The sequence below is a fragment of the Eretmochelys imbricata genome, chromosome 2 (assembly GCF_965152235.1).
Source record: "Eretmochelys imbricata isolate rEreImb1 chromosome 2, rEreImb1.hap1, whole genome shotgun sequence".
Lineage (NCBI taxonomy): Eukaryota > Metazoa > Chordata > Testudines > Cheloniidae > Eretmochelys > Eretmochelys imbricata.
This window is the reverse complement of record NC_135573.1, coordinates 143,750,662-143,778,454: the sequence shown is the minus strand read 5'-3', so window position 1 is coordinate 143,778,454 and position 27,793 is coordinate 143,750,662. Positions and strand designations below refer to the sequence as shown.

The window sequence follows — 27,793 nt, the reverse complement described above, 5'->3', positions numbered from 1 at the left end:
AAAGATGTAGGGTATCCCCAGAATAGCTCACCTATTGCCCTCTCCTGTGTTTACTAAGGGTTTCCTAAAAACAACCCACTTATTAACCAATCTGTTTTCCTAAAGTATGGGTCTCCAGGATAGCTAAGGAAATACCTGGTGGACATGGATACAGCCTTCCAATAAATGATTGACAGAAACAGTATTTTTTTCCAAAACAAGGCATTTTTGGATTAGTATAAGCAATAATCTCTAAAGGTATGTCTACACTACGAAATTAGGTCGAATTTATAGAAGTCGTTTTTTTAGAAATCGTTTTTATATAGTCGATTGTGTGTCCTCACACAAAATTCTCTAAGTGCATTAAGTGCATTAACTCGGTGGACTGCTTCCACAGTACCGAGGCTAGCGTCGACTTCTTGAGTGTTGCACTGTGAGTAGTCCCACAGTTCCCGTAGTCTCCGCCGCCCATTGGAATTCTGGGTTGAGATCCCAATGCCTGATGGGGCAAAAAACATTGTCTCAGGTGGTTCTGGGTACATGTCGTCAGGCCCTCCCTCCCTCCCTTCGTGAAAGCAAAGGCAGACAATTGTTTCGCGCCTTTTTTCCTGAGTTACCTGTGCAGACGCCATACTGCGGCAAGCATGGAGCCCACTCAGCTCACTGTCACCATATGTCTTCTGGGTGCTGGCAGACGCGGTACTGCATTGCTACACAGCAGCAGCAATCCATTGCCTTGTGGCAGCAGACGGTTCAATAGGCCTGAAAACCATCGTCATTGTGTCCGAGGTGCTCCTGGCTGCCTTGGTAAGGTTGGTCAGGAGCGCCTGGCCAGACATGAGTGCAGGGACTAAATTAGGAGTGACTCGACCAGGTCATTCTCTTTAGTCCTGCAGGCAGTCCTATTGTACCATCTTACGGTGAGCAGGCAGGAGATGAGGATGGCTAGCAGTCCTACTGCACCGTCTGCTGCCTGCCAAAGATGTAAAAGACAGATGGAGTGTATCAAAACAAGAAATAGACCAGATTTGTTTTGTATTCATTTGCTCCCCCGTCCCTCCCTCCCTCCCTCCGTGAAATCAACGGCTGACAATCGTTCTGGTGAGGTCTGTCAGGGGCACCTTGAAAACTTTAATGGAGATTCAGTCCTGCCTGAAATACCAGAGGGAGGGATAGCTTAGTGGGTTGAGCATTGGCCTGCTAAACCCAGGGGTTTGAGTTCAATCCTTGAGGGGGCCATTCTGTGTGACAGTTGTTTTTGTTTCTCCTTGATGTAAAGCCACCCCCTTTGTTGATTTTAATTCCCTGTAAGCCAACCCTGTAAGCCATGTCGTCAGTCGCCCCTCCCTCCATCAGAGCAACAGCAGACAATCGTTCCGTGCCTTTTTTCTGTGCAGACGCCATACCACAACAAGCATGGAGCCCGCTCAGATCACTTTGGCAATTAGGAGCACATTAAACACCACCCGCATTATCCAGCAGTATATGCAGCGCCAGAACCTGGCAAATAGAAACCGGATGAGTAGGCGACGTCAGTGCGGTGACGAGAGTGATGAGGACATGGACACAGACTTCTCTCAAAGCACGGGCCCTGGCAATGTGGGCATCATGGTGCTAATGGGGCAGGTTCATGCAGTGGAATGCCGATTCTGGGCCTGAGAAACAAGCACAGACTGGTGGGACCACATAGTATTGCAGGTCTGGGACGATTCCCAGTGGCTGCGAAACTTTCGCATGCGTAAGGGCACTTTCATGGAACTTTGACTTGCTTTCCCCTGCCTTGAAGCGCATGAATACCAAGATGAGAGCAGTCCTCACAGTTGAGAAGCGAGTGGCAGTAGCCCTGTGGAAGCTTGCAACGCCAGACAGCTACCAGTCAGTCGGGAATCAATTTGGAGTGGGCAAATCGACTGTGGGGGCTGCTGTGATGCAAGTAGCCAACGCAGTCAAAGATCTGCTGATATCAAGGTAGTGACCCTGGGAAATGTGCAGGTCATAGTGGATGGCTTTGCTGCAACGGGATTCCCTAACTGTGGTGGGGCCATAGACGGAACCCATATCCCTACATTGGCACCGGAGCACCAAGACAGCGAGTACATAAACCACACGGGGTACTTTTCAATAGTGCTGCAAGCACTGGTGGATCACAAGGGACGTTTCACCAACATCAACGTGGGATGGCCAGGAAAGGTACATGACGCTCACATCTTCAGGAACTCGGGTCTGTTTCAAAAGCTGCAGGAAGGGACTTTCTTCCCAGACCAGAAAATAACCGTTGGGGATGTTGAAATGCCTATAGTTATCCTTGGGGACCCAGCCTACCCCTTAATGCCATGGCTCATGAAGCCATACAAGGCAGCTTGGACAGTAGTCAGGAGCTGTTCAACTACAGGCTGAGCAAGTGCAGAATGGTGGTAGAATGTGCATTTGGACGTTTAAAAGCACGCTGGCACAGTTTACTGACTTGCTTAGACCTCAGCGAAACCAATATTCCCACTGTTATTACTGCTTGCTGTGCACTCCACAATCTCTGTGAGAGTAAGGGGGAGATGTTTATGGCGGAGTGGGAGGTTGAGGCAAATCGCCTGGCCGCTGGTTACGCGCAGCCAGACACCAGGGCAGTTAGAAGAGCACGGGAGGGTGCGGTGCGCATCAGAGAAGCTTTGAAGACCAGTTTCATGACTGGCCAGGCTCCGGTGTGAAAGTTCTGTTTGTTTCTCCTTGATGAAACCCCCCGCCCCTTGGTTCACTCTACTTCCCTGTAAGCTAACTACCCTCCCCTCCTCCCTTCGATCACCACTTGCAGAGGCAATAAAGTCATTATTGCTTCACATTCATGCATTCTTTATTCATTCATCACACAAATAGGGGGATAACTGCCAAGGTAGCCTGGGAGGGGTGGTGAAGGAGAGAAGCACCAGGAGGGGTGGTGGAGGAGGGAAGGACAAGGCCACACAGCACTTTAAAAGTTTAAAACTTATTGAATGCCAGCCTTCTGTTGCTTGGGCAATCCTCTGGGGTGGAGTGGCTGGGTGGCCGGAGGCCCCCTCCACCGCGTTCTTGGGCGTCTGGGTTAGGAGGCTATGGAACTTGGGGAGGAGGGCGGTTGGTTACACAGGGGCTGTAGCAGCGGTCTGTGCTCCAGCTGCCTTTCCTGCAGCTCAACCATATGCTGGAGCATATTAGTTTGATCCTCCAGCAGCCTCAGCACTGAATCCTGCCTCCTCTCATCACGCTGCTGCCACCTTTCAGCTTCAGCCCTCTCCTCAGCCCGCCACCTCTCCTCCCGGTCATTTTGTGCTTTCCTGCACTCTGACATTGTTTGCCTCCATGCGTTCGTCTGTGCTCTGTCAGTGTGGGAGGCAGGCATGAGCTCAGAGACCATTTCATCGCGAGTGCGTTTTTTCGCCTTCTAATTTTCACTAGCCTCTGGGAAGGAGAAGATCCTGTGATCCTTGAAACACATGCAGCTGGTGGAGGAAAAAAAAAGGGACAGTGGTATTTAAAAAGACACATTTTATAGAACATTGGGTACACTCTTTCAGGGTAAACCTTGTTGTTAACATTACATACATAGCACACGTGCTTTCGTTACAAGGTCACATTTTGCCTCCCCCTCACCGTGTGGCTAACCCCTCTTCCCTCCCCGTCGCTAACAGCAGGGAACATTTCTGTTCAGCCACAGGCAAACAGTTCAGCAGGAGGGAGCACCTCTGAATGTCCCCTTAAGAAAAGCACCCTATCTCAACCAGGTGACCATGAATGATATCACTCTCCTGAGGATAACACAGAGAGATAAAGAACGGATGTTGTTTGAACGCCAGCAAACATACATTGCAGTGCTTTGTTCTGCAATGATTCCCGAGTATGTGCTACTGGCCTGGAGTGGTAAAGTGTCCTACCATGGTGGATGGAATAAGGCTGCCCTCACCAGAAACCTTTTGCAAAGGCTTTGGGAGTACATCCAGGAGAGCCACGAATGCCAGAGCAAATTAATCATTAAACATGCTTGCTTTTAAACCATGAATACTATTTTAAAAGGTACACTCACCAGAGGTCCCTTCTCTGCCTGGCGGGTCCGGGAGGCAGCCTTGGGTGGGTTCGGGGGGTACTGGCTCCGGCTCCAGGGTGAGAAAGAGTTCCTGGCTGTCGGGAAAACTGGTTTCTCCGCTTGCTTGCTGTGAGCTATCTACAACCTCCTCCTCCTCCTCATCATCATCATCTTCCTCATCCCCAAAGCCTGCTTCCGTGTTGCCTCCATCTCCATTGAAGGAGTCAAACAACACGGCTGGGGTAGTGGTGGCTGAACCCCCTAAAATGGAATGCAGCTCATCATAGAAGCGGCATGTTTGGGGCTCTGACCTGGAGCGGCTGTTTGCCTCTCTGGTTTTCTGGTAGGCTTGCCTCTCAGGTCCCTGTTGTGGCCTCTGTCCTTCATGCCCTGGGAGATTTTGACAAATGTTTTGGCATTTCGAAAACTGGAACGTAGTTCTGATAGCACGGATTCCTCTCCCCATACAGCGATCAGATCCCGTACCTTCCGTTCGGTTCATGTTGGAGCTCTTTTGCGATTCTGGGACTCCATCATAGTCACCTCTGCTGATGAGCTCTGCATGGTCACCGCTGCTGATGAGCTCTGCGCTCACCTGCAGCTTGCCACGCTGGCCAAACAGGAAATTGAAATTCAAAAGTTTGCAGGCCTTTTCCTGTCTACCTGGCCAGTGCATCTGAGTTGAGAGTGCTGTCCAGAGCGGTCACAATGGAGCATTCTGGGATAGCTCCCGGAGGCCAATACTGTCTGATTGCATCCACAGTACCCCAAATTCGACCCGGCAAGGCTGATTTCAGCGCTAATCCCCTTGTCGGGGGTGGAGTAAGGAAAATGATTTTAAGAGCCCTTTAAGTCGGAAAAAAGGGCTTCATCGTGTGGACAGGGTGCAGGGTTAAATCGATTTAATGCCGCTAAATTCGACCTCAACTCCTAGTGTAGACTGGGGTAATACAGTAGTAATCTAAAAACACAACAAGTTAAAGAGCACCCCAGCCGCAATAACATACAGTTGAAATGGTTCTTAGTGGTTGCACCCTGTCACAGATGGCCAATCTGTCACAGGCTGCTGACAGCAATTTCTATACTCTTTAAATCTTATACATTTCTTTCACTATCAACACTCATACATATATCTTTATTAACCCACACATGCACGCTAACATTATACTAAGCTTTTCTATACTGTACTATAATTATAACTGGCAAGCTTACTCTGCTGACTTCTGCTGCTGCTGCCACTGCTGCTTCTTCAGGTCTGCTGCTGTTCTCTGCTTTGCTCTCTTCAGTTCCTACTCCTTCGACTGCTCCACTCCTAACTGCCTGGCTGCCCGCTGACACACTGCCTTTTATAGTGTCCTGTCAGAACTTTCTAGAAGCATGACATCATCAGATCTTTCCTGCACATGCTCAGTACCAAACATTACCTCACATTCTTGAACACATGCCAACATTCCACCCATGCTTACTGCCATTGTTTACCCCAGAGTTATGATTACCTCATCTGACCTTTCCCTTACTTTTGACCTTTCCACCTACATTTGTATTGCACATGCTCAGAAATATCATGTGACCTGCAGTTTCCAATAGTGACTCTTGCTTATTCAAAATGGAGGTCAGGAATGCAAGATGGACTGGAGAATTTCTCCAGTATCAGATTCACTCTCCAAAGCAGTCAGTCCAGCACCTTTTATTAAATGTACTATTGAAAAAAAAATGTGTTTAGCAAAGTACAGAACAATTACAATCCTGACAGTTGAAAAGTGCATCAAATGCACAAACTACAGAAGTTCATACTATTAAAGAGATGATGTACATGATGTCTAATTTATCTGACTAGTAAAATAACCTGATGTATAATCTGTTTGTTTGTTTTATTATTCTGATATTAGTTTATAATCATACTCATACACTCTACCATATTAATAGAAACAAAAGAGGCATTTTATCCACCTTAATATGCAGTAAAAATTATACTTAGCTGATATTCGGTTATACCAGAAACAGCAAAAATAAATATCAGTAATAAATCATTTTCTTCACATTGTGACATTAACAAAAGATAGGATTTAATATCTGGAAAAAAAGTTGTGTGGTGGTGTTAGTCAAGAAGTAGTAATTTCACTAGCCTCCATGTTTATGAGGAAAATAGCAGCTTCTGTGTACTGATGGATTTTATAGACCATATTTTTTGAGTTTTTTTTATTATAAGGAGACAAAGACCGCATACTTTTTTAAAAACACTAAAAGTGCAATAGTTCCATAAGTTCAGATGGGAATTTGTTTTATTACGCTGGCTATCTTCTCTCCTTCCTTCCTCCTCCCATCAAAAAATAAGGAACTCAGTATAAACTTGTGTATTGGTATAATATACAGTTTTTTTGGCAAAGCAAACCTTCCTTACTGTAAAATATACAGTAGTTAGTGATTAAATGACTTTAGAACAGGGGACACCAACATATCTTTCTGGTTATCTACCAGTGGTACACTTATACCTGTACCCATAACACACAGTCAAGTACAGAGGAGACCTTTCCCCTTCTGTTCTTCTTACAACTTCCATTTATAAGGGGAGCAAAGGTAGATTTTTATCGCGTGTTGCTGAGTGGCCGAAGTTAGTTGGTTCTGTGAATGCCCTGGAGGTGCGTGGAAATGTACTGATTGTCTTTTTTAAAATGGTGTAATTAAATTTTGGCTTCAGGTTTTTTTAAGCTTTTCACTTACTGAAATCAAATAGCATGTTCTCTGAAGCTCAAAAGGTAAAATGAAATTTTAAATATTATATACGCTATGCACAGATGCCCTGGTCCTTCAAACAGTAGTGTTTGCAGGAGGAGGACCATAATTAACAAAAGAAATCCCACACCAAAATGGCTTTTACTTTCTGTTTGTGCTTTGTCTTTTCAGCATTCCTTTTGTTACCAATAATTCCAGATTTGCTCATTCTAGTTTGTTGGCATTTCAACTACTCAGGCTCCTTTACTTGAGCACCACAATACTTTATCTCAAACCAATCCATTTTCTAATTAATATGTATTCTATAATCAATTAGTCATGAATATATTTTTCTCCTTCTGTAAGAAAAGGAGCCAGGAAATATTTCCTGGAGTCCATTTTAGAAGTGCTTTCAATAACATATTTGTAACTCATTTCTTTCCCTTCTTCACATGTCATATCAACTTTGTTTTTTGTTTTGTTTGTTAGTTTGTTTTAATTTAAACACCATTCAAAGACTTTATCTAAGCTAAAACAGAAGCAAGAGAGCATCTGTTTCTGCGGTGGTTTATTGTTCACCTGGTTATATTGTGTGGGAATAGTTACGATATGAGCCATTATAAAGAATAAATAATCCTATCTACAGTTAACACTCCACTACTTAGATATGTATGATTACACAGAGGAGACTGCTGAACAAAGTTTGTTATTACCTTCAGAAATAGAGGACACAGGTAAATATTTAACTGTAAACATTTCCATGGGAGATCAGTGTTGTTTTACATGTGGTATTTATGTGCATTGCCATCAACTCAAAGCTTGATTATTTTTGGAGCAGGTTTGTTTCATATACTATAAATACTGCAATAAAATATTCTTGGACATGTTGTTTTTGGACAATAGCCAAACCCTTTTTTTTGCACTGATGTGGGCTAATTCCCATTCATTTCTGAAGAGTTTCAAACGTGCATAAAGACAATTCTTCCAATATTGTAGGAAAGTAGTAGATTTGTAGACCTTTTGTGTGTGGTGGTGGAAAAGACTAGAGTTTTGGACTCAAACATCTGCAGATCAGTTTTCCAGCCTGCTTCTGACTTAACTTTATAGGTTTAAGGCATGAATGCAGAGCTTTTGATTTTAATTTACACTGTGAGATTTGGAAGAGTAAGTGATGTGTTAGTAATGGGGAAAAAAAGCGTAGGTAAGTATTTGTATGTGAAGCATGAAATTGAATTGTTGCAATGTCAAATGATTTTCTGTTGGGTAATAAATTCTTAGCAAAATATTAATTGGGACAGGCAGAAACTGCATTTGCTGATGTAGAGGTGTTTAAGAGGATTTGTTGTCTAAGTTTACTCTCGTTTTTACTACTAAAGAAAATCATAATGTGTACTGTTTAACAAGCCAATATATTTGCTGCTGTGACTAATTTTCTACATATTATAATGATGCCAATAGCCTGTTGTTGTTGTTGTTAAGGGGCTGTTTGGGACAGCCAGGAATTTTTCAGTTTAATCAAATTTTTATGTAGTTACAAGCCAAGGCATTTTAAGTTTTTAATGCTAGTCCATAGCCCCAGAGGGTATAATGACCTGCTGAAATGTTTTGTGAATGTAAAGCTGGTTTAAACGTTGCAACGTCCATATATTCAATCTAAAGATTTAAATAAGTTTACAGCTGTGGTTGCATGAGTCAGGGCTAGTGGTCATTGTCAGTAGCTCTTAAACATGTCATCTCAATTATCCTTCAATCCACTCTTGAACCAGGGAGGAGAAGCAAGATAGGTTCCATTAAATTTCTCTTCAGTTTTCTTTAGATGCTGCAGCATAAGCTTATCTAGAATGATCTCTGATCAGGAGAAAAATCATTTGAAAGAGCATTCCTAGCAGCAAAAAAATCACAGCAAAATGGAAAAAAAATGCTATCAGAACCTAAGATGTGCGCACACACACACAATATCCTCAACCAGTTCCACCTTAATTTCCATTTATTGATTGATTCATTTGGAAAGATCTTATTAAATTTATTCCCCATGGTGGTGGTAGTAATACTTTTGCTGTTATAAAGCACTTTTCACTAGTAGATTTCAAAGCATATTGCAAAGGTGGATGAGCATTGGGGCCCTTACTCAGCAACACACTTGCATGGGCTTAAGTGCTTTATTGAATTGGAGTGTTAGTGAGTAGCAAATTTATCAGATTTAGTCTTTTAACAAAAATGTCAACAAAATTTCCAAAATGAAACTGATTATTACAATGTGTCTGACACACACACATTTCAGAGGACACAAAGTACACAGTGATTGAGGGAAAGTGAAAGGGCATCATGCTGCTTTATGTGCTCCCATTCTGTCTGAGCTGAATTTAAATACTATTTCCTTTCAAACATAGCACGTGCCTTCTTTGTAGGAATAACATTTGATACATAGTGATAAATTCTCTATAAGAGGAAGGATGTGTGCAGTGGTTAGAACAAAAGACTGAGAGCCAGAACTCCTGGCCTCTATTCTTAGTTCTGTTATGTATTGTGTGACCTTGGACAAGTCTCTTAACCAATCTGTACTTCACGTTACCTGTAGCTCCCACAAATAGTGAGATTTAATTATTGTTTGTAAAATACCAGGAGATCCTTAGATTAAAAATGTTCTGTAAGAGCAAAGTGTTATATGTGGCTTGTATAGACAGCAGGTGTACTCTTTCAAGGTGCATGAGCATATAAAAGGCAGAATTTGGCCTTCTGTATTTTGTCTGAGTTCCCTGAACTTTCTGGAGGACTCAGACTCTGGTGCTCAACTGGTATAAATTGGCAGAGCTTCATTAAATCAATGGAGCAACGCTAATATATGTCATTTGAGGATGTAGTCCTGGATGCATACTGTGAAAGCTGCTACATCCACACATGACTTCACACATCATCTGTATTTCCAAGGAATCTCACGCTCACCTTTTAAGCTGTATTTGAATTGGTAGATTTTCTTTGGCAAGTGCCCTTATGCTCTCCTGTGACTCTTTATAAAATGTGGCACGCTGACAGGTTTCCTTCCAAATACTGTGAGGAGCTGACCATAACAGAATTGTACCACAATACTGTAATTATTTAAATTTTTCTATATTGTTAATGTTGCCTTCAAAGTTGGCAGAAAGGCATTTTAAATGTCTGTTAGGACGCTGACAGTTTTATCATACATCTTTTTCACATGATAAATAATATAAGTTTAAGTGTTAATTTTCATATTTAGCACCCAATCCTAACCATGGCTTGCATCATCTTTTGGGGCACGTAGGTCATCTGAAGTGACTGTGCATTGGGAGAGGTTAGGTTGGTGTGTAAGAGACTGAGGCAGGAAAAAGGAAATGGATGCACTCCACAGCATGAAGCTGCAAAGAAGATATAAATGAAGTGTAGTACCCTTCTTGCACAGCTCTATCAATAGGTGAGGAAGAAACCAAAACAACCAACAATGCTGCAATGTACTTTGTAGAGTGAGATGGTGCTCTCTCTGCTTCTTCCCCTCCCCTCCTCATTCCCACTTCAGGGCAGGGATAAAGGGTCCCTCTCACCCCCAGTGTCTTCTAGCTAGCTCCGTTTCTGAACGGAAAGCCAAGATGATGTCTTCAGGCTCCACATCCCCTTTAAATCAATCCTTCATGTGGGACGCAGTCTAACCCTTTCCTCCCATCTGTTTCCCCACACTGGGATGTTCAGATGGCATTAAGCAAGCTGTAAGCCTCCCCAGCATCATTTTTCAAAGCTTGAATGCATTTTATTGCAATTGGACTGGACAGATTCTGGGAATGGGAAAGAGGTAGGCAGCGGCCTAAGTTATGTACGACTGCCCTTTGGAGGCGGGGCTAGGGGAATTCTCTCTCAGGACACAGAGTAGCCTCTGTTGCTGAGGAGACCTGAGGGGCATGGAGTTTTCGTGATTGTGAGCAGAATCAGGCCCTTAGTGAGTATGGAAGGTTCTCTGGGTGTTGACTGTGTATGTTTTGATTGCCCTGAACATTTTGGAACCTATGGTAAAACATAGTGAAGAACACATTCCTATTAATAATAATAAATAATAAAAGTTCTTATATATTGCTTTTAGTCTTCAAAGTGCTGTACACACACTAAATGATCCTCACAATACTTCCAGTAAGTAGGTAGGTAAAACTATCTGCATTTTTTTAAAGATGAGGGAAAACTCAGAAGGAAAAAGAGGGAAAGTGACTGACCTAAGGCACAGAGGCAATTATTGTCAGATCTGAGACTATACTTGAGAGTTTGGTGCTAAGATCATGGGACTAATGTGTGTACTCCAAGCTTTTTTCAAGTTCCAGTCGGTGTTTCCAACCAAACTGCTTAAAGTATATACTAAAAACAGACAAAAATTAGTGCTTTGAATTTGTGCTTAATCATCTGCTAAGATCCTAACTTTAAAATATACCACAGTTCTGTAAATCTGCAGTGTTTTGAGGAATGCATAAACACCCAGTGTCCAAACAAGAACATCTTGAAACCACGTAAAAAAATTTTAGATCTAGCTCAAAAATATTTGAATTTCACAAATTTCCATCCAACATTTTTTGCACCTGATTGATCAGTTCTGTTTTTAATCTTATTTTTGACAGTCCACAAATTTTGCTTAATAAATTCTTCAAGGGCTTGCTGATGTGCATTCCACATTAGGCATGTGTGAGCTGCATTGCAGCATTGCTGGAAAATTTTCCCTCAGTGATATCTATCAGGCAGTCTCTAGTGCCCTCTGGTGCCATGCACCAGATTAAGGGGTGATGCTAGGGGCCACACACCCTCTGTTCCTTCTTAGTGCCCATGACGGTTGCTGGAACAACTCCTCTTGCTTCAGCAAGGCTTCTTCTCAGTGGTTTTGTACTCTGTTTTATAGTTTGTTTGTTAGTTTTAAGTATAGTTAGTAAATATATAGTATAAGTAGTATTAGTGTAAATAGTTAGAACACCCTCTCTCCTATTGTTAAAAGAAAAGGAGTACTTGTGGCACCTTAGAGACTAACCAATTTATTTGAGTATGAGCTTTCGTGAGCTACAGCTCACTTCATCAGATACATACCGTGGATGAAGTGAGCTGTAGCTCACGAAAGCTCATACTCAAATAAATTGGTTAGTCTCTAAGGTGCCACAAGTACTCCTTTTCTTTTTGCGAATACAGACTAACACGACTGTTACTCTGTCTCCTATTGTTGAGGGGCTCTCTAGCCCATGGTGGATAAAAATCAATGTTTTTGGTTTTTTTTAATCTGTTTTTTTTTTATTTAAATCAGATTTTTTTGATAAAATGCTTTTTGAGGAAAAAACCTATCTAAAGATAGATTTAATTAAGATACATTATAGCTCAAAGATATCTCATCATGGAATAGGGATTATAAATTCTAATTCTGTAGTATGAGACAATATATTCATGTAATATTTAAGAAAAGTTTTGTAAATGAGTTCCAATAGTTCATGGATTAGGGATCCAATCTTATGGGGTTCCAAGGGCTTCTGTATAGATTATTTAGGTTAATCTTTCTATCTACCCAATGGGACTCAATCTAAAAGATACCATCAGGGATGCTTAGTTTTGCAGTTCTGAAACTGTGGATTTGTGTCTCTAGAGATAACATGCTCGTTAACAGCAAAAATGTTTTTAAATGAATAAATAAATAATATAGAGGTGAGAATTAACAGACCTCAACCCTATTGTCCCTCTGCAAATGTGTGTGCACAGAGTCAATCCCTTACCTCTCTCTAAAAGTGAAAAGTTTCAGAAAGTTCAATGAATAGAAGATTGTTGGGGGCGGAAGAGATCTGGACAAGGAGAAGAAGTCTGGAGATAAATGTGAGAAGGGAGGGACAGGCAGTAGAAACAAAAGTGAAACTGTTTGAGCAACATATTCCAGAAGTCTTGAGGCCTTTCTGAGTGTAGCCTTAATTCATTTGAGATCTATCATACCATTCTCTCACTAGAATGGAAAACCTATAATGGCAGCAGGCCGTAAAAGAGACCCAGTTTGGGAATATTTTAATGAAGTTCCTCTACCTGTGGGTAAGACAGGCATGCGTGCAAAATGCAAACAGTGCAACAAAGAAATGCAAGGCCTGGTTGTCCAAATGAAACAACATCATGAGAAGTGTTCCTTCTCAGGAGGAAACTTCGTTGAAGATGATGAAAGGAACACGTCTGAACATGCAGGATCTTCAGGTTGGTAAACTTTTTTTATTTCATACCTCTTTCTTAAGGACTGCCTCTCTTCCTTCTGGACTATTATTGATTTATCATGTTTGAGCAAAAAATATAGTTGTTACTCTGTTACTATCATTTTAGATGTAGTTGTGATTAAAAAAAATAGCTGAAATAGGCAAATCTTCCTTTTACAATTTCACCTTTAAAGTAGTACTGAGTGTCAGTGAATGCAATGAGTAATACTAAATGAGCAGTATGGTAATAATAATTAAATAACTGCATTGACTTATTTTGTTTAGGAGAATCCATCCTCAACATACAGGATTCTGAAGACTATCCACCTTCAAGATCACCATCATTTTCTATAGTTTGAGTTATATCGCCATCATCCAGAAACAACCATAGATAAGTTTGTGATTAAAAAAAAAAATACAAAAAGTAGTAATTGATGGAAAAAATTGCCTGGTTTGTTTATGCAACAAACTCTCCTTTCTGTATGATTGAGAACCCACACTTTATTAACATGGTTCAGTTATTAAGACCAGGATACAGTCCACCCAACAGAGCAGATGTCATAGGCTGGATAAAGTGTATGAAAGAGAAATTGAGCAGTGTGCAAAAGGTCTAGAGGGTAAAATTGTTAACCTGAGTCTTGATGGATGGAGCAATGTCTGCAATGATCCTGTTGTATGTGCTTGTGTGACAACAGAAGACGGGAATGTCTTCCTTACAGAAACAATTGATACATCAAGAAATGCACACATAGCAGAATACTTACAAGAAGTAGCAGTAAAAGCTATAACGAACTGTGGGGAAAATTTCAAATATCTAGTATGCAGCTTGGTCACAGACAATGCTGCAAATGTATCCAAGAACAAAATGCAGGGAAATAGCTGTTTTATCGCTGACGCTGTTGAAATTTGGAAGGAACTGAGTGAGATCTTAAAGAGAAATATGCAATGACAGAGTTAAATTACAAGCATTAAAAAAAAGAATTGGACAAGCGCTATCTCCAGCTCATTTTCTAGGAAATATTCTCAATACTCTGTATGAGGGTCAAACCTTAACTGCTGAAGAAGAGGAGTTGGCTATGACATGGACATCCAGCAGTCATCCCTCCATAATGCCACCTATAATAAACTTCAGAGCTGAGGGTGAACCATTCAAGAAATATATGTTTGCTGATGATTTAAAAAAAGTCACACCAGTGAACTGGTGGAATTCACTTAAGTACTTGGATTCAGAGACTGTTGAAGTGATAATATCACTTTTAACAGCAGTAGCTTCTTCTGGTGGTGTAGAAAGAATATTTTCTTCCTTTGGACTAATTCATTCCAAATTGAGAAATCATTTGGGACCTGAAAAAGCAGGAAAGCGTGTTTTTCTTTTCCAGATTATGAACAAACAAGAAAATGAAGGTGAAGATGACTGAGTTAGCTGCAGAAGCCAATATTTTAAGTTTCTCATGTTGACCTGGCTGACATAGTCGATTTAATTTTTGTTTTGTTTTTTTAAATATTTCATTTAACTATTTTAGTTAAAAGCAATTTAAACAAAAGCAAACCTGATTTTAAAAAAAACTTAAATGTTTAAATTCAAAAATTCATATGCTTGTTTTGTTAAAATATTATCTGTTTGCTGTTTAAAGAAAAAAAATCCAGAATAGATACCGTTGTTGTTTTAGTTTAAATAAAACAATTTAAATGTCTCTGTCTGGTGATGTTCTCCTCCTAATACAGCGTGGCAAGAAAATCCTCCAAATATTAATGATTAACCTGTTGAATTGGAGATAGTTCACCTCCCAATGACTTCATAAATATCTGCTTCAGTTACCTGTGGTAAATGAAATAACCAAACAATCATTCATTTTCTGATATAGCTGTAAAACTAATCTGAAAAGTTTTCAGAATAAATAATTTAAAAAATATATAATGTGTACCTTCCAAAAATGAAACCTACATCTATCTCTGAGTTGTGAAGAATATGTATTAAGGTTATAACAGCCACCAAGAATGCACTTTTATGTAGATATCCATGATTAAATCAAGTCTTCCTGATGTGATTTAAATCAATTTGATTTAAATCAAATCCACCCTGCTTCCACCCTGCTTTTGCCCCTGGGGCTGGGCACACCCCAGTCTCTGGGCTTCAAACCTTGTGCCTCCTGTGGCAAACCTATGCCTGTGAGCGACCCACGCTCCAGTTGTCTGGAATGTTTGGGGGAAATTCCCATGAGAGACCAGTGCCAGATTTGTCAGGACTTTAGACCCCTTACAAAAATGGAAAAGAGAGGTAAGACTGAAGGCTATCCTAATGTAAGCCATTCCAATTCTGCACTGAGCACGTCAGCCTCGGTACGAACCGTTCCTCTGGCACTGCACGCTGCTCCGTACCATTCCCCATCTCTGGTGCTGAGGAAGAAGCACAAAAAGCAATGCACCGACAAAGGGCGTTCACCAGTGGAGAAGAAGGACAAACATGGCAAAGGCAATGGAGTGCAACCTGCTCCAGGCCACTTCTCCATCCATGGTCCCATAGCACCACCGTCAACTCTGCCCAGAGTTTCAAGTCCAGTGCGGGACCCTCTCCTGACAGCCAGAAGCCACCATGGCACCAACAGATTGACAGTACTGTCAACCTCTGAGGCCTTTGCAGCACAGGGACTTATTGGCACTCCTGGTTCCACCAACTCTGATGGGACAGCTGCCATCTCCACTGACTGTGAGCAGGAGGGAGCATGGGGCACAAGCCATGCCTGATACTCTCTTCGTGACCATCTCCATTGTGCCACTGGTCTCCAGATCCTTGGCACCGAATGGAGAGAGAGAGGGGGGTACCACTCCACCGTGGTTGCCTTGTGGGGACTCTGAATCTGAGGTGGAACGCTATGTCCAGCAAAAGGGCCAATACCGGTACCCATTCTGTGCATCTCCGGACATCGGTCAGTACTGGTCAGCCCCCCAGTGCCTGGCCAAGTGAACAGTGGTCTGTGCAGTGGCCTTTCTGGAACCCTTGGGGGTTTCCCCAGTATTGGGTCACCCCTCCCATTGATCTTACTTGGTGGCTTCCAAGCGGCTGGCTACTGCTCCTTCCTGCTCAGTACTGGACCCAACTCCTGTACCGACCCCGGTACCGATGTTCAGGATGTGGCTTCCTTCGACGTTCTTGGGGCTGAGGAAAAGGAAAAAGCCCCTCCTCCGGTACAAGCCGCTCTTGCCGCCTCCTCCCCAGACAAGTCAATCTCTGAGCCGAGTAGCTCACTTCCGCAGGACGACTTCAGGGTCTATTAGGACCTTCTGAAGCTGATAGCAGCTAATCTGGGGGTAGAGATTGAGGATCTTAAGGAATCATCCCACAGCCTTATCGACATGGCTGAAGCAACTCCTAACTTGCCCATTAATGAGGCCAGTCAAGGCCCTGTGGCAAACTCCTCCTTCTCTGCCCCACACCTCAAAGAGTGCTAAAAAGAAATTTTATGTGCCAGCCAACAGGTACGAGTACCCATACTCCCACCCTCCTCTAGGGTCCCTCGTGTCAGTGGCCAACAAGAGGGCCAGACAAGTGCTACCCCCAAACAAAACAATGCAAGAAAGCTGGACCTGTTTGGAAGGAAAGTTTATTCAACAGGTAGTTTATAGCTGCATATCTCAAACCAGCAATCCCTACTGAGGAGATATGAGTATAATCTGTGGGACTCCTTGTCCAAGTTCAGAGACTCTCTGCCTCATGACTCAAGGCAGGAATTCTCTGCTGTCTTAAAGGAGAGTCAGAATGTTGCCAGGACCTCACTCCAGGTAGCACTGGTTGCAGCTGACCCAGCAGGTAGGACAGTGGCCTCCACTGTCACCATAAGGCTATACTCTTGGCTTCAATCCTCAGATCTCCCTCACGAGGTCCAGCAATCAATCCAGGATCTCCCTTTTGAAGGCTCCTCATTATTTTTGAGATAGACGGACATGAGACTATATGGCCTGAAGGACTCAAGGGCCCCCTGCCCTTGAGTCCCTGGGCCTCTATGCTTCATCTACTTCAAGGAAGCATTTCAGGCCCCAACAGCCACCACACTTCTCGACTTCACCTCTGAGACAGAACCCTTTTAAATAAAGGGAGAGATTACCAGCAACGTCAGCCGCTTCCATCCACCTCAACTTCCCAGCCGGGTTGCATGGGTACTCCAGTGGGCCCACACAGGCCTTTTGAAGATGCGCCCAAGGGTGCCATACCAGTTCTCGTCTCAGATCCTGCCTCCCCCTGATTTTTGGACTGACTATCCTGCTTCTGCCTGGTGTGGTCCTGCATAACATCGGACTGCTGGGTGCTAAATACAGGGATGGTTGGCTATGCCCTCCAGTTTTCATCCACCCCTCCTTCCTACACCCCAATGCTGTCCCTCTTCAGGGACCCTTCTCACGAGCAGGTCCTCATCTAGGAGGTGCAGACCGTTCTACAGATGGGGGCCGTGGAGGAGGTTCCTCAAGACATGAGGGAAGGGGTTTTATTCACAGTATTTCCTAATCCCAAAATCCAAGGGAGGGCCTTCTACTCATTCTGGACCTATGTCATCTCAACAAATATCTCAAGAAACTGAGGTTTCACATGGCCTCCATTATTCCCTTCCTGTTTCCAGAGGATTGGTACACCACTCTCGAGTTTAAGAACACTTACTTTCACATTTTTATCTTTCATGGCCACAGGAGAGTTCTCATGTTTATTGTAAACCAAACGTACTACCAATTCACAGCCCTTCCCTTCAGCTGATCTGCAGCCCCCTGGGTCTTCATGAAGTGCATGGTAGTGGTAGCTGCCTTCCTCAGACTGTGAGGAATTCAGGTCTGCCCGTACCTTGACAACTGGCTGATCAAGGGTCATTCAAAGGCTCAAGTAAAGAACAACATCAGCATGGTCCAAGCCACCTTCTGAGCGCTGGGCCTGTTGATAAACCAGCAAAGGTGGACTCTTATTCCAGTTTAGAGAACAGAATTTATCAGGGCAGTGCTCAACTTGATCCAAGCCAGAGCCTTCCTCTTGGAGGCCTGTTTCCAGACTGTTGGACCTGATATCCAAGGTCATGGTCCACCCATTTACAATAGTCGAGTTTGCCTTAAGCTACTGGGGCACATGGCCGCATGCACTTACGTGGTCCAGCATGCAGGTTTGGCCTCAGGCCCCTGCAGATGTGGCTAGCTTCAGTTTACTTCCCGAACAGACACCATTTGGACTTGGTGGTCACTGTTCCATCCCTGGTCTGTGCATCACCCAAGTTCAGTAATGATGGGAGTCCCCTTTGTGGCCCCCACAGCTGTCAGGGTCCCTAGAGTCAGATGCATCAGTCCTAGGTTGGGGAGCCCACCTGGACAGCCTGAGGACTCAGGGCCTGTGGTCCCAGGAAGAACTTTCACTGCACATAAACGTCAGGGAACTCAGGGCGGTTTGCTTAAGCTGCCAAGTCTTCCTTGCTCAGATCTCAGGTAGGTGGTGCAAGCTTTGACGGACAACATTGTGACCATGTTCTGTATCAACAAGCAGGGAGGAGCTCAATCCTCCACCCTGTGTCAGGTGGCCATCCATCTATGAAGCTTCTGCATGAAGCACTCCATCCACCTCAAGCCTTCACATCTTCTGGGAGCCTGGAATACACTTGTGAATGACCTCAGGAGATTCTCTTCCTCTCACCACAAGTGGTCCCTTCACCTTCCTGCTTCCATGGACAGAACTCCTGTTCTACGCATTTCCCCCCGTCCCTCTGGTTCACAAGGTCCTCCTGAAAATCAAATGGGACAAGGCGAGTGTTATTCTTACAGCCCCGGTGTGGCCACACCAACAGTGGTTTGGCACACTACTAGATCCATCAATAGCAACCCCGCCTCCGCTCCGTCCAGACCTGATCTCACAAGACCACAGCCAGTTACTCCACCCAAACCTCGACTCCCTTTCCCTAACTGCATGGATGCTACATGGCTGAACCTGGAGGAGCAGGCCTGTTTCGAACAAATTCACCAGGTCTTGCTAGTTAGTAGGAAGCCATCCACTACGGCAGGCGTTCTCACAACAATTTTTTTGGTAGCCTCAGAGTGCAGCCACCAGCTTTTGTTGGTGGCCGCTCTGACAGTTTTTTTCCTAAAATAATTAACTTTAGGAAAAACACACAAAATATACATGTCCAAATATCGTAATTTATTTATGTAGAGTTTCTTTTTGCAGACTCAATAATAAAAATAATGTGCAGTTGTGTCTATTTTTTTTACTGGATCTAAACAAATAGAAATGGTGCTTTGCACATTCTTGTCTTTTTTGTTGTTTCTTTCGCGGTGTTCTTCAAGGACAAAGTCCAAGTACGCCTGCACCCAGCCTTCCTGCCAGAGGTGGTTTTACAGTTCAATAGCAACCAGGTCATTTTCTTGTTAGTCTTCTTCTCGAAGCCTCCCAAGAACTCAGAAGAACACCAGATTCACTTAGATGTTAAGCATGCCCTCATCTTCTATATTGAGAGGACTAAATCCTTTTGCAAATCCACACAAATCTTTGTAGCAGTTAGCAGAAAGGGTGAAAGGACTTCCAGTGTCAGCCCAGAGGATCTCATCCTGGGTAATCTCCTGCAATTGGGCATGTTATGAACAAGCGAAGGTCCCACTTCCTGCCGTCATAACTGCACGCTCCATGAGTGCTCAGACCTCTTCAGCAGCATTCCTCGCACAGGTTCCAATCTACAGGGTCGCAACTTGGCTGTTGATGCATCCCTTTGCATCCCACTATGCCATCACTCAACAGGTTCAAGACGATGCTAGGTTCAGAAGATCCGTGTTGCAGTCAGCATGTCCGTGAACTCCAAGCTCACCTCCTGAGGTACTGCTTGTGATTCACCTAACGTGGAATGGACATGCGCAACACATCTCAAAAAACAACAGTTACAAAAGGTTAGTAACCACGGGTTTTTTTTTTTTAATTTTAAAACTATTGACTGATCTTCTAAACACAGTAGTTTGTGAGTTGAAAGTTTAGTTCCTTTCTTCTGAAGAGTTTTGTGTTAGAAAAAAAAGCTAGCTTTCATTCTGGGTTTTCTTTTTGTACATAGTCTATGTTAGTCAGATGGAGATGCCCATGGATTGCATTGGCAGCCGCTTCTGAAAGTCAGTGAAACTGTGATTTATGTAGGTTTGTGTTGGACCAAGAACTTCTCTCATTAGTATTTCTTATGGGATGCAGGTAACTGCTTATATAATTGAGATTAGTCCCAAATGATTTGATAGCCTTTTTATCACACTGAAAAGTCTTAACAAGGAAAGCTTAAAATGTTTGATGAATAATAGTGCATTGTATACACATGTGCTTTTTGTGATTTGTTAGTTGTGTATGGTAAAATGTGTATCCTATTTTAATTAAACCAACCCATAAGAATGTGCTGGCATACTGTTGATTTGGGGTAAAAGTTTGATATTCCAAAGCTTTAATTTTAATGTGACTTCACCCAAAACATTACAGTATTGGTGGTAAACAGATGTGAAGCTAAAATGTTTGGTTCTCTTAAACACCGGAAAATTCAGATGTTTAGAAAAGCTGATCCAAAATATCCAAACGTTTTGAAGGCTTTGTCTGCAGTGACGTCTCCTTTCCTCTGACTGATCCCAGGACCCCCTTATTGCCCCTGTCTTCTCATATCTTTGATGTTTCAGACTAGGGCCCCTCTTCTGCCAACCCTAGGCAGCATTTCAGCTTTTGTTGGGGGAAACCAAGGCCCTCTTCCCAGCTTAAGCAGCATCAGAATTTTGCATGGCAATTCCCCCACACCAATCCAGGAAGCCCTTCTAGCAGCGACAGGACACAGGTCCACTTGTGATCTTTCTGGTAAGCAGGGCTACCCAGAGTCATGCATTTGCTCTGCTCCCTGGTGCCTTCTCACAGCCTCGTTGGAACATCATCTACCCAGTTGGCTTACACACAATCAATAATAATGAGCAGCAGCAGCAAGATTTTCCCTGCAGTGACCATTCTTAGCCATCATTGTCTATTGTGAAACAATGGCAGCTAACTGCTTTGCCTCCTTCCATCAGAGAGAGCGTGGGGAGGGAATGAATTAGGAGGGGAACAGAATTAGCCAAAGGGAAGAACAATTTGGGAGAGCTAAGTTCAGGGAAAGGAGCAAAACTATGATTTTTCCCACAGGTAAGCATCCTACTGTGCAGGTCTCCTGGCAGAAACTAGCTCATGTCTTTTGTTCCATGGCAAATGTCTCTTGAAGAATTAATTGGAACTTGGCAGGTTTGACTTTGGGACTCTTGAGAGATGCTACCAGATGTGGTGGGTCCCACAATGCCATTGGAAAAGTGTAAAGGGGAGAGAAAAGTGGTCATTGGGTGGGAGTATAACGAATGAAGGGTTTTAGATATGGTAGGAACAAGTATGGACTGTCTTGGGACCTCCCTGATTCCTTCCCTTCACCAGGGGAAGTCAGATGATGAGAGGGAGGGGGTTCTGGTAGCCATATTTTAAAATAGGTTATGTTAAAGGGATGAGTGAAACTTTGGATCTGTGCTTATGTTATTAACTGAATCCATTTGTACAAACCTAGTGTTTATTTCTCATCCCTATAGCATTTCTTTAGGTCTTGAAATACTCTCCATATCTCACTTTAAAAGGTTAATAGAATTTTCAGCACCAAATTGTGCAGTGATTATATGAAATATTTCTAAAACAAAAGTTAAACAGAAAGTCACAGATAAAAACCAAGTACAGAGTTTTTTATTTTTGGCATTATTTTTAGCAGTAAAACTAACTCCCCGTGATTTAGTATTGCCAAGATTACTCCTATAAAGTTGGAAATGATAGATATGCAGTATGCTGAAAATGGCTTGAGCAGATTTTTCTCCCCAAATATTTGTGTAATGCTTCTAGTGAAAGATACTAAGGATGATATCCTTCACTTCCATTATTCAGGATTGTAGGGAGGGATTTTCAAAAGGGCTCATTGTTGGTCTCACTCCTCTCCCTTTGAAGTCAATGGCAAAGCTCCCGTTGATGTCCGTGATAGCAGAGTTAAGTCAGTGCTGAGTGCTTTAGAGTGAAGTCCCCTTTATGCTGTTTTGCCGCCATAAAGTGCAAATGAGAATCGGGTCCTCAGAGTTTAGATGATCTGTGAGTGTAATAGTTGCAGTACTGACTGAATAAAAGACGGGGTTTCCACATTATGTGTACATGTGTCTTTTTTCCCTTGTGCATTTAGACAGAAACTCCAAGAAGAGCATACGGACTGGAAGTTTGGAGAGACATGGCTGTTTTTTGGCTGCCGGCATCAGGACAGAGACTACTTATTCAGGCAGGTTCTGTAGGTAGTATTGGAACTCTGTTGCACCTTGTATTTATGCTTTGGATACTGATTTCTAACGTTTTTGCATTGTCTTTCAGAGATGAGCTCAGAAGTTTTGTTGAAAATGGCACATTAACTCATCTTAAGGTTTGTTTCTCAAGAGACCCTCCAGCTGCAGCAGAAAAAAAACCAACTAAATATGTGCAGGACAACATTCGACTTTGTGCTAAAGAGGTTGCCAGAGTCCTGCTGAAGGAGAGAGGTTGTTTCTATGTATGTGGGTGAGTAGACTAGAGTTTGAATGCCTAACAGAGGGAGCATTTAATAGAAATTGTTGAATACATTTGAAAGACTTGCAATAGCATCAAGTAAATGACTGGCATTTACAATACAGTAGAACCTCAGAAATACGAACATCTTGGGAATGGAAGTTCGTAACTCTGAACAAAACTTCATGGTGGTTCTTTCAAAAGTTTATAACTGAACATTGCCTTAATACTGCTTTGAAACTTTACTATGAAGAAGAAAAATGCTGCTTTCCCTTACTTTCTTTTAGTAGTTTACGTTTAACACAGTATTATACTTTTTTAGACTTTTTTTTTTTTTGTCTTGTCTCTGCTGCTGCCTGATTGTGTACTTCCAATTCCAAATGAGGTCTGTGGTTGACTGGTCAGTTCATAACTCTAGTGTTTGTAACTCTGAGGTTCTACTGTACTGAAATATTCCTGTTTTTTAGAGTGTTAACTTTATGGTATAATGTTAGTCATCCACCCCTACAGCTTAATCTTTTTCTTAGGTTATGGCCAAGTATTCCACTACTCTATTGATTGTTCTCACCATAATGTTTCAGAAATGTTTCTTGTTCATATAGTGTTTTCCAGTTAAAATAGGACAGGCTACAAGCAAATGGTGTAACTCTTGTGAAAGTGGAAGATATACACATATATACATGTAATGAATTATGGAGGTATGTGATAACAGCCCTTCAGCTGGCACTCTGTAGGTTTGGAGGTACAGAGCAGCAGACTGCTACCCAGGATATCTTCCCTTGGAGAATTCCATTAGCCTTCTTTTCCTGCCCTTGTGGGACTTTAGGGAATGTTTTCTGTAACGGTAACATCCTTATGGTGTGAGGTTTTTATGTACGGAGATCTAACACACTTGCAGGTGCAGGATTTTTGGGAGCATCTCTCTGTTTGTAATGCATCCCTGATTACTTACAAACAGTTAATTGAACACGTGACATTGGGCCCAGAACTTAGTAGCTTCTCTTTCAAAACCAGAAGTCTGCTTCTTATGTTACTACTAAGTGGTCAGTAGTATTAGGGCTTTTATTGTTTCTGTATCTGAGCAACTAGAGGGTAGCATAACCACAAACACTTGAGCAAGTCTAATTCCATCCAGCAGAAGGCAATTATTTTCTTCCAGTTTAAATGTGGATCTGAGTTTCTGCTCCATATACATTTGAATGTATTGAAAGCTTCATGTCTTAGCTGTTTTAGGTATTACTGTTGCCACCACTCCCAAGTACAGGAGCAATTAATGTCTATGGTATAAGCCAACATAAATTCTGCAATTCTTTATTTTAAAAAGTATTGCTTGTTTCCAAAAACATCCTGTATCTGTGGCTGCCAGTGAAAGGAGAAATCTGCTAATAAGTACTATTTTTTGTCTCTGTCTTTTCTAGAGATGCAAAGCACATGGCTAAAGATGTGAATGATACTTTAGTGGACATTTTAAGCTCTGATGCTGGAGTTGACAAATTGGAAGCAATGAAAACCCTGGCTACATTACGACAAGAAAAACGCTATCTACAGGATGTCTGGGCCTAAATGTGTGACCTCTGTGCCTTTGCAAAACAAAGACTGTTAGATAATTTTCACCGTATATACTGTATGAAGTCTCCGCTGATTCTTTGGATTACTGTTATTTCAACTTCACTTAAGTAAATTCTCTCTTAAAAGCAGCCAATTGATAATTTAAAAAAAAATTTTCTCTAGTCATTTAATTCTTGATCATTCCTACTGATCTTTTGAATGGCATTTAAAACCTTTACAACAACAACAACAAAATGGAACCTATGAGTCCTCAATTTGTAGCATTATTACCAAGTAGATTCTCATGGAGCTCCATTCCTCCAATTTAATAATGGTATACTTTGAAAATAAACTTCTGCATTTATATAGTATCCAATATTATATATATCATCGTATACAGCACACATAATGTTACTTATTTAGTTGTACTGTTTAACACGTACATCTTATTGCCAAGATTTAGTTGAACATTATACGTGTAAGTATTTTGAAGGAATTTTTCTTTGCCTTATAACATATGACACAAGTTGCAAACAATAAATATTTAAAATATTGTCAAGGAATTCTGGGCACAATAACTCCCTCATTAGAGGAGGGTTTGGAACAAATTGATAAACTAAACGGTAATAAGTCACCAGGACCAGATGTTATTCACCAAGAGTTCTGAAGGAACTCAAATGTGAAATTGCAGGACTACTAACTGTCATCTGTAACCTATCATTTAAATCAGCTTCTGTACCAAATGACTGGACGATAGCTAATGTGATGCCAATTTTTAAAAAGGGCTCCAGAGGTGACCCTGGCAACTACAGGCCAGTAAGCCTCGCTTTAGTACCAGGCAAATTGGTTGAAACTATCGTAAAGAACAAAATTGTCAGACACATAGATGAACATAATTTGTTGGGAAGTCAACATTTGTTTTTGTAAAGGGAAATCATGCCTCACCAATCTACTAGAAGTCTTTGAGGGGGTCAACAAGCACGTGAGATGGAGATCCAGTGGATATAGTGTATTTAGATTTTCAAAAAGCCTTTGACAAGGTCCCTCCCCAAAGGTTCTTAAGCAAAATAAGCAGTTATGGGATAAGAGGGAAGGTTCTCATGGATTGGTAACTGGTTAAAAAATAGGAAACAAAGGGTAGGAATAAATGGTCAGTTTTCAGAATAGAGAGATGTAAATAGTGGTGTCCCCCAGGGATCTGTACTGGGCCCAGTCCTATTTAACATATTCATAAACAATCTGGAAAAAGGGGTAAACAGTGAGGTGGTAAAATTTGCAAATGCTACAAAACTACTAAAGATAGATAAGTCCTAGGCAGACCATGAAGAGCTACAAAAGGATCTCACAAAACTGGATGACTGGGCAACATAACGGCAGATGAAATTTAATGTTGATAAATGCAAAGTAATGCACATTGGAAAACATAATCCTAACTGTACATATACAATGATGGTGTCTAAATTAGCTGTTACCACTCAAGAAAGAGATCTTGAAGTCATTGTGGATAGTTCTTTGAAATCATCCACTCCATGTGCACCAGCAGTCAAAAGAGCGAACAGAGTGTTGGGAATCATCAAGAAAGGGATAGATAATAAGACAGAAAATATCATTTTGCCTCTATATAAATCCACGGTATGCCCACACCATGAATACTGTGTGCAGATGTGGTCGCCCCATCTCAAAAAAGATATATTGGAATTGGAAAAGGTTCAGAAAAGGACAACAAAAACGATTAGGGGTATGGAACAGCTTCCATGTGAGGAGAGATTGATAAGACTGGGACTTTTCAGCTTGGAAAAGAGGCAACTAAGGGGGGATGTGATTGAGGTCTATAAAATCATGAGTAGTATAGAGAAAGTAAATAAGGAAGTGTTATTTACTCCTCATAATACAATAACAAGTGGCCACCAAATGAAATTAATAGGTAGCAGGTTTAAAACAAACACAAGAAAGTATTTTTTCATGCAACACTCTGTCAACCTCTGGAACTCCTTGCCAGAGGGTGTTGAGAAGGCCAATACTATAACAGGGTTCAAAAGGGAGCTAGATAGATTCATGGAAGATAGGTCCATCAATGGCTATTAGCCAGGATGGGCAGGAATAGTGTCCCTAGCCTCTGTTTGCTAGAAGCTGGGATTGGGTGACAGGGCATGGATCACTTGATGATAACCTGTCTGTTCATTCCCTTTCGGGCACCTGCCATTGGCCACTGTCAGAGGACAGGATACTGGGCTTGATGGACCTTTGGTCTGACCGAGTGTGGCCGTTCTTATGTTCTCCACCTCCAAGCTTTTCTATGAATATTGATATTTGAGTGATGAAGTAATGGGCTTACAACATTTTGCAGATACTTGGAAACACTGGCTGATATTGAGTACGTTTTCCCAGCTAACTCATGCAAAGTATCTTTAATTCATTCCTTTAAACTCTGCTGGCTTAATTCTAGGCCTTTCCTGAACAAATCTGACATTTGTGCTAAATTTTGTTGGATATAATTATTGCAGCTTGAGATAAGAATATCAAATTTTTATTATATTTTCTGAAATTAGGTAATTTGAAACTCATTTTACAGCCTTAAATCTTTTGCTTCCTCAGAAAAATCTGGATTACTACCACCAAAATAAATTTTTCCAAATTCAGGTAGAAAAATCCATCCTCTGCCTAACAGGGATGCTCAAAGGACAAAAAGCTCTTTTCTTCCTCATTTCAACTGTCATTACTTTTACCTTTCTTCAACTCACCACTCCCTTTGCTCCCTCTCCTTTTAACTCATGACTCCTAAGTCCCCATTTCTTTTGGTTCCTTCCCTTCTTTCTCTCCAAGATTAGACCCTTAGAGGAAGAGACAAAGGGGAAGAAATATTTCTCAGTTGTGGCATTGCTCAAGTATTCTTGTTAGGGAAAATTCCATTTTTACTCTGTCCTACACATAAAGCAGCACTTTTTGTATTCTGATTCTTGTTTTATAATGTTTGCCACTGTGGTATTTGAGCTCAGTATAGGCAGAGGGAGCAGTTGGGGGAAAATATGATAATCAGAATAAAATCTCAGTTTTTTTAAAAAAGAAACTGCAATTAACTCTAATTAAAATTAACTTTTATTAAAACTTTGACATAATTGCAAAGTAGCAATTATTTAAAAGGTCAATAGAAAAGCTCAACTAAAATTTTACATACCAAGCTTTATAGAAAAAGGTTATAATGCTCCACAAAGAGGACATGATGGAGATATATGTAATAAAATCTATTAAAATATCAATACAATATAATTTGGGATTCAACATGTAAAATGAAACACACACACACACAAAAGTAAAATAAAGAAAGAGACCTATAATTTTATTGTTATGCTGGAATCACTAGTGTATCATGAATATCAGTATATTAGACTAGGCATTCACCTTCACATACTTGTCTTTATTTACCTGAAACAAAAAGGTTTTAGCTTTATCATAATCAAAAAAGATGTATTGCTAATCATCTTTTATCAATTAGTGTTTGATTGAAAACATCACTGAGACCTGGAAATCCAAAGAAGCACATTCAGCAGATAGGGTTAACTATTTTCTGTGTCATTAATGTGTTGTCTTGGAAATACCAGGGAAAGTTTGAAATAGTGATTTTAAGAAACTGCCAATTTCATTTCCTTTTTCAGACCACTTACCATTCATTTTATATCATATGATATGCAGAAGTAATGCTAGCTGGTCTAGTAACACTACCAGTAGCTTTTATTAATAAGGTTTTTTTTT

At 41.6% G+C, this 27,793-nt stretch overlaps 1 protein-coding gene and 1 long non-coding RNA gene across 5 annotated transcripts in view; one reads left to right on the top strand and one right to left on the bottom strand.

Moving 5' to 3' along the window:
• LOC144261356 (uncharacterized) overlaps positions 1 to 5,330 on the bottom strand; it is a 33,356-nt gene extending 28,026 nt beyond the window's left edge. The window contains exon 1 of the long non-coding RNA XR_013345234.1: positions 5,243 to 5,330. This is a non-coding gene — a long non-coding RNA (uncharacterized LOC144261356). The remainder of the gene's footprint in view (positions 1 to 5,242) is intronic.
• Positions 1 to 24,407, top strand: part of MTRR (5-methyltetrahydrofolate-homocysteine methyltransferase reductase) — a 123,280-nt gene extending 98,873 nt beyond the window's left edge. For 3 of the 4 annotated variants that reach the window (XM_077810804.1, XM_077810806.1, XM_077810805.1), the window contains 3 exons: positions 22,143 to 22,235; positions 22,325 to 22,507; positions 23,914 to 24,407. In XM_077810804.1, coding sequence (XP_077666930.1) covers positions 22,143 to 22,235; positions 22,325 to 22,507; positions 23,914 to 24,058 — 421 coding nt within the window. In that variant the 3' untranslated portion in view covers positions 24,059 to 24,407. Of the gene's footprint in view, positions 1 to 22,142; positions 22,236 to 22,324; positions 22,508 to 23,913 lie in introns of those variants that run through there. The other variant, XR_013345233.1, reaches the window with a different exon arrangement.
• Positions 24,408 to 27,793: the final 3,386 nt, after the last annotated feature.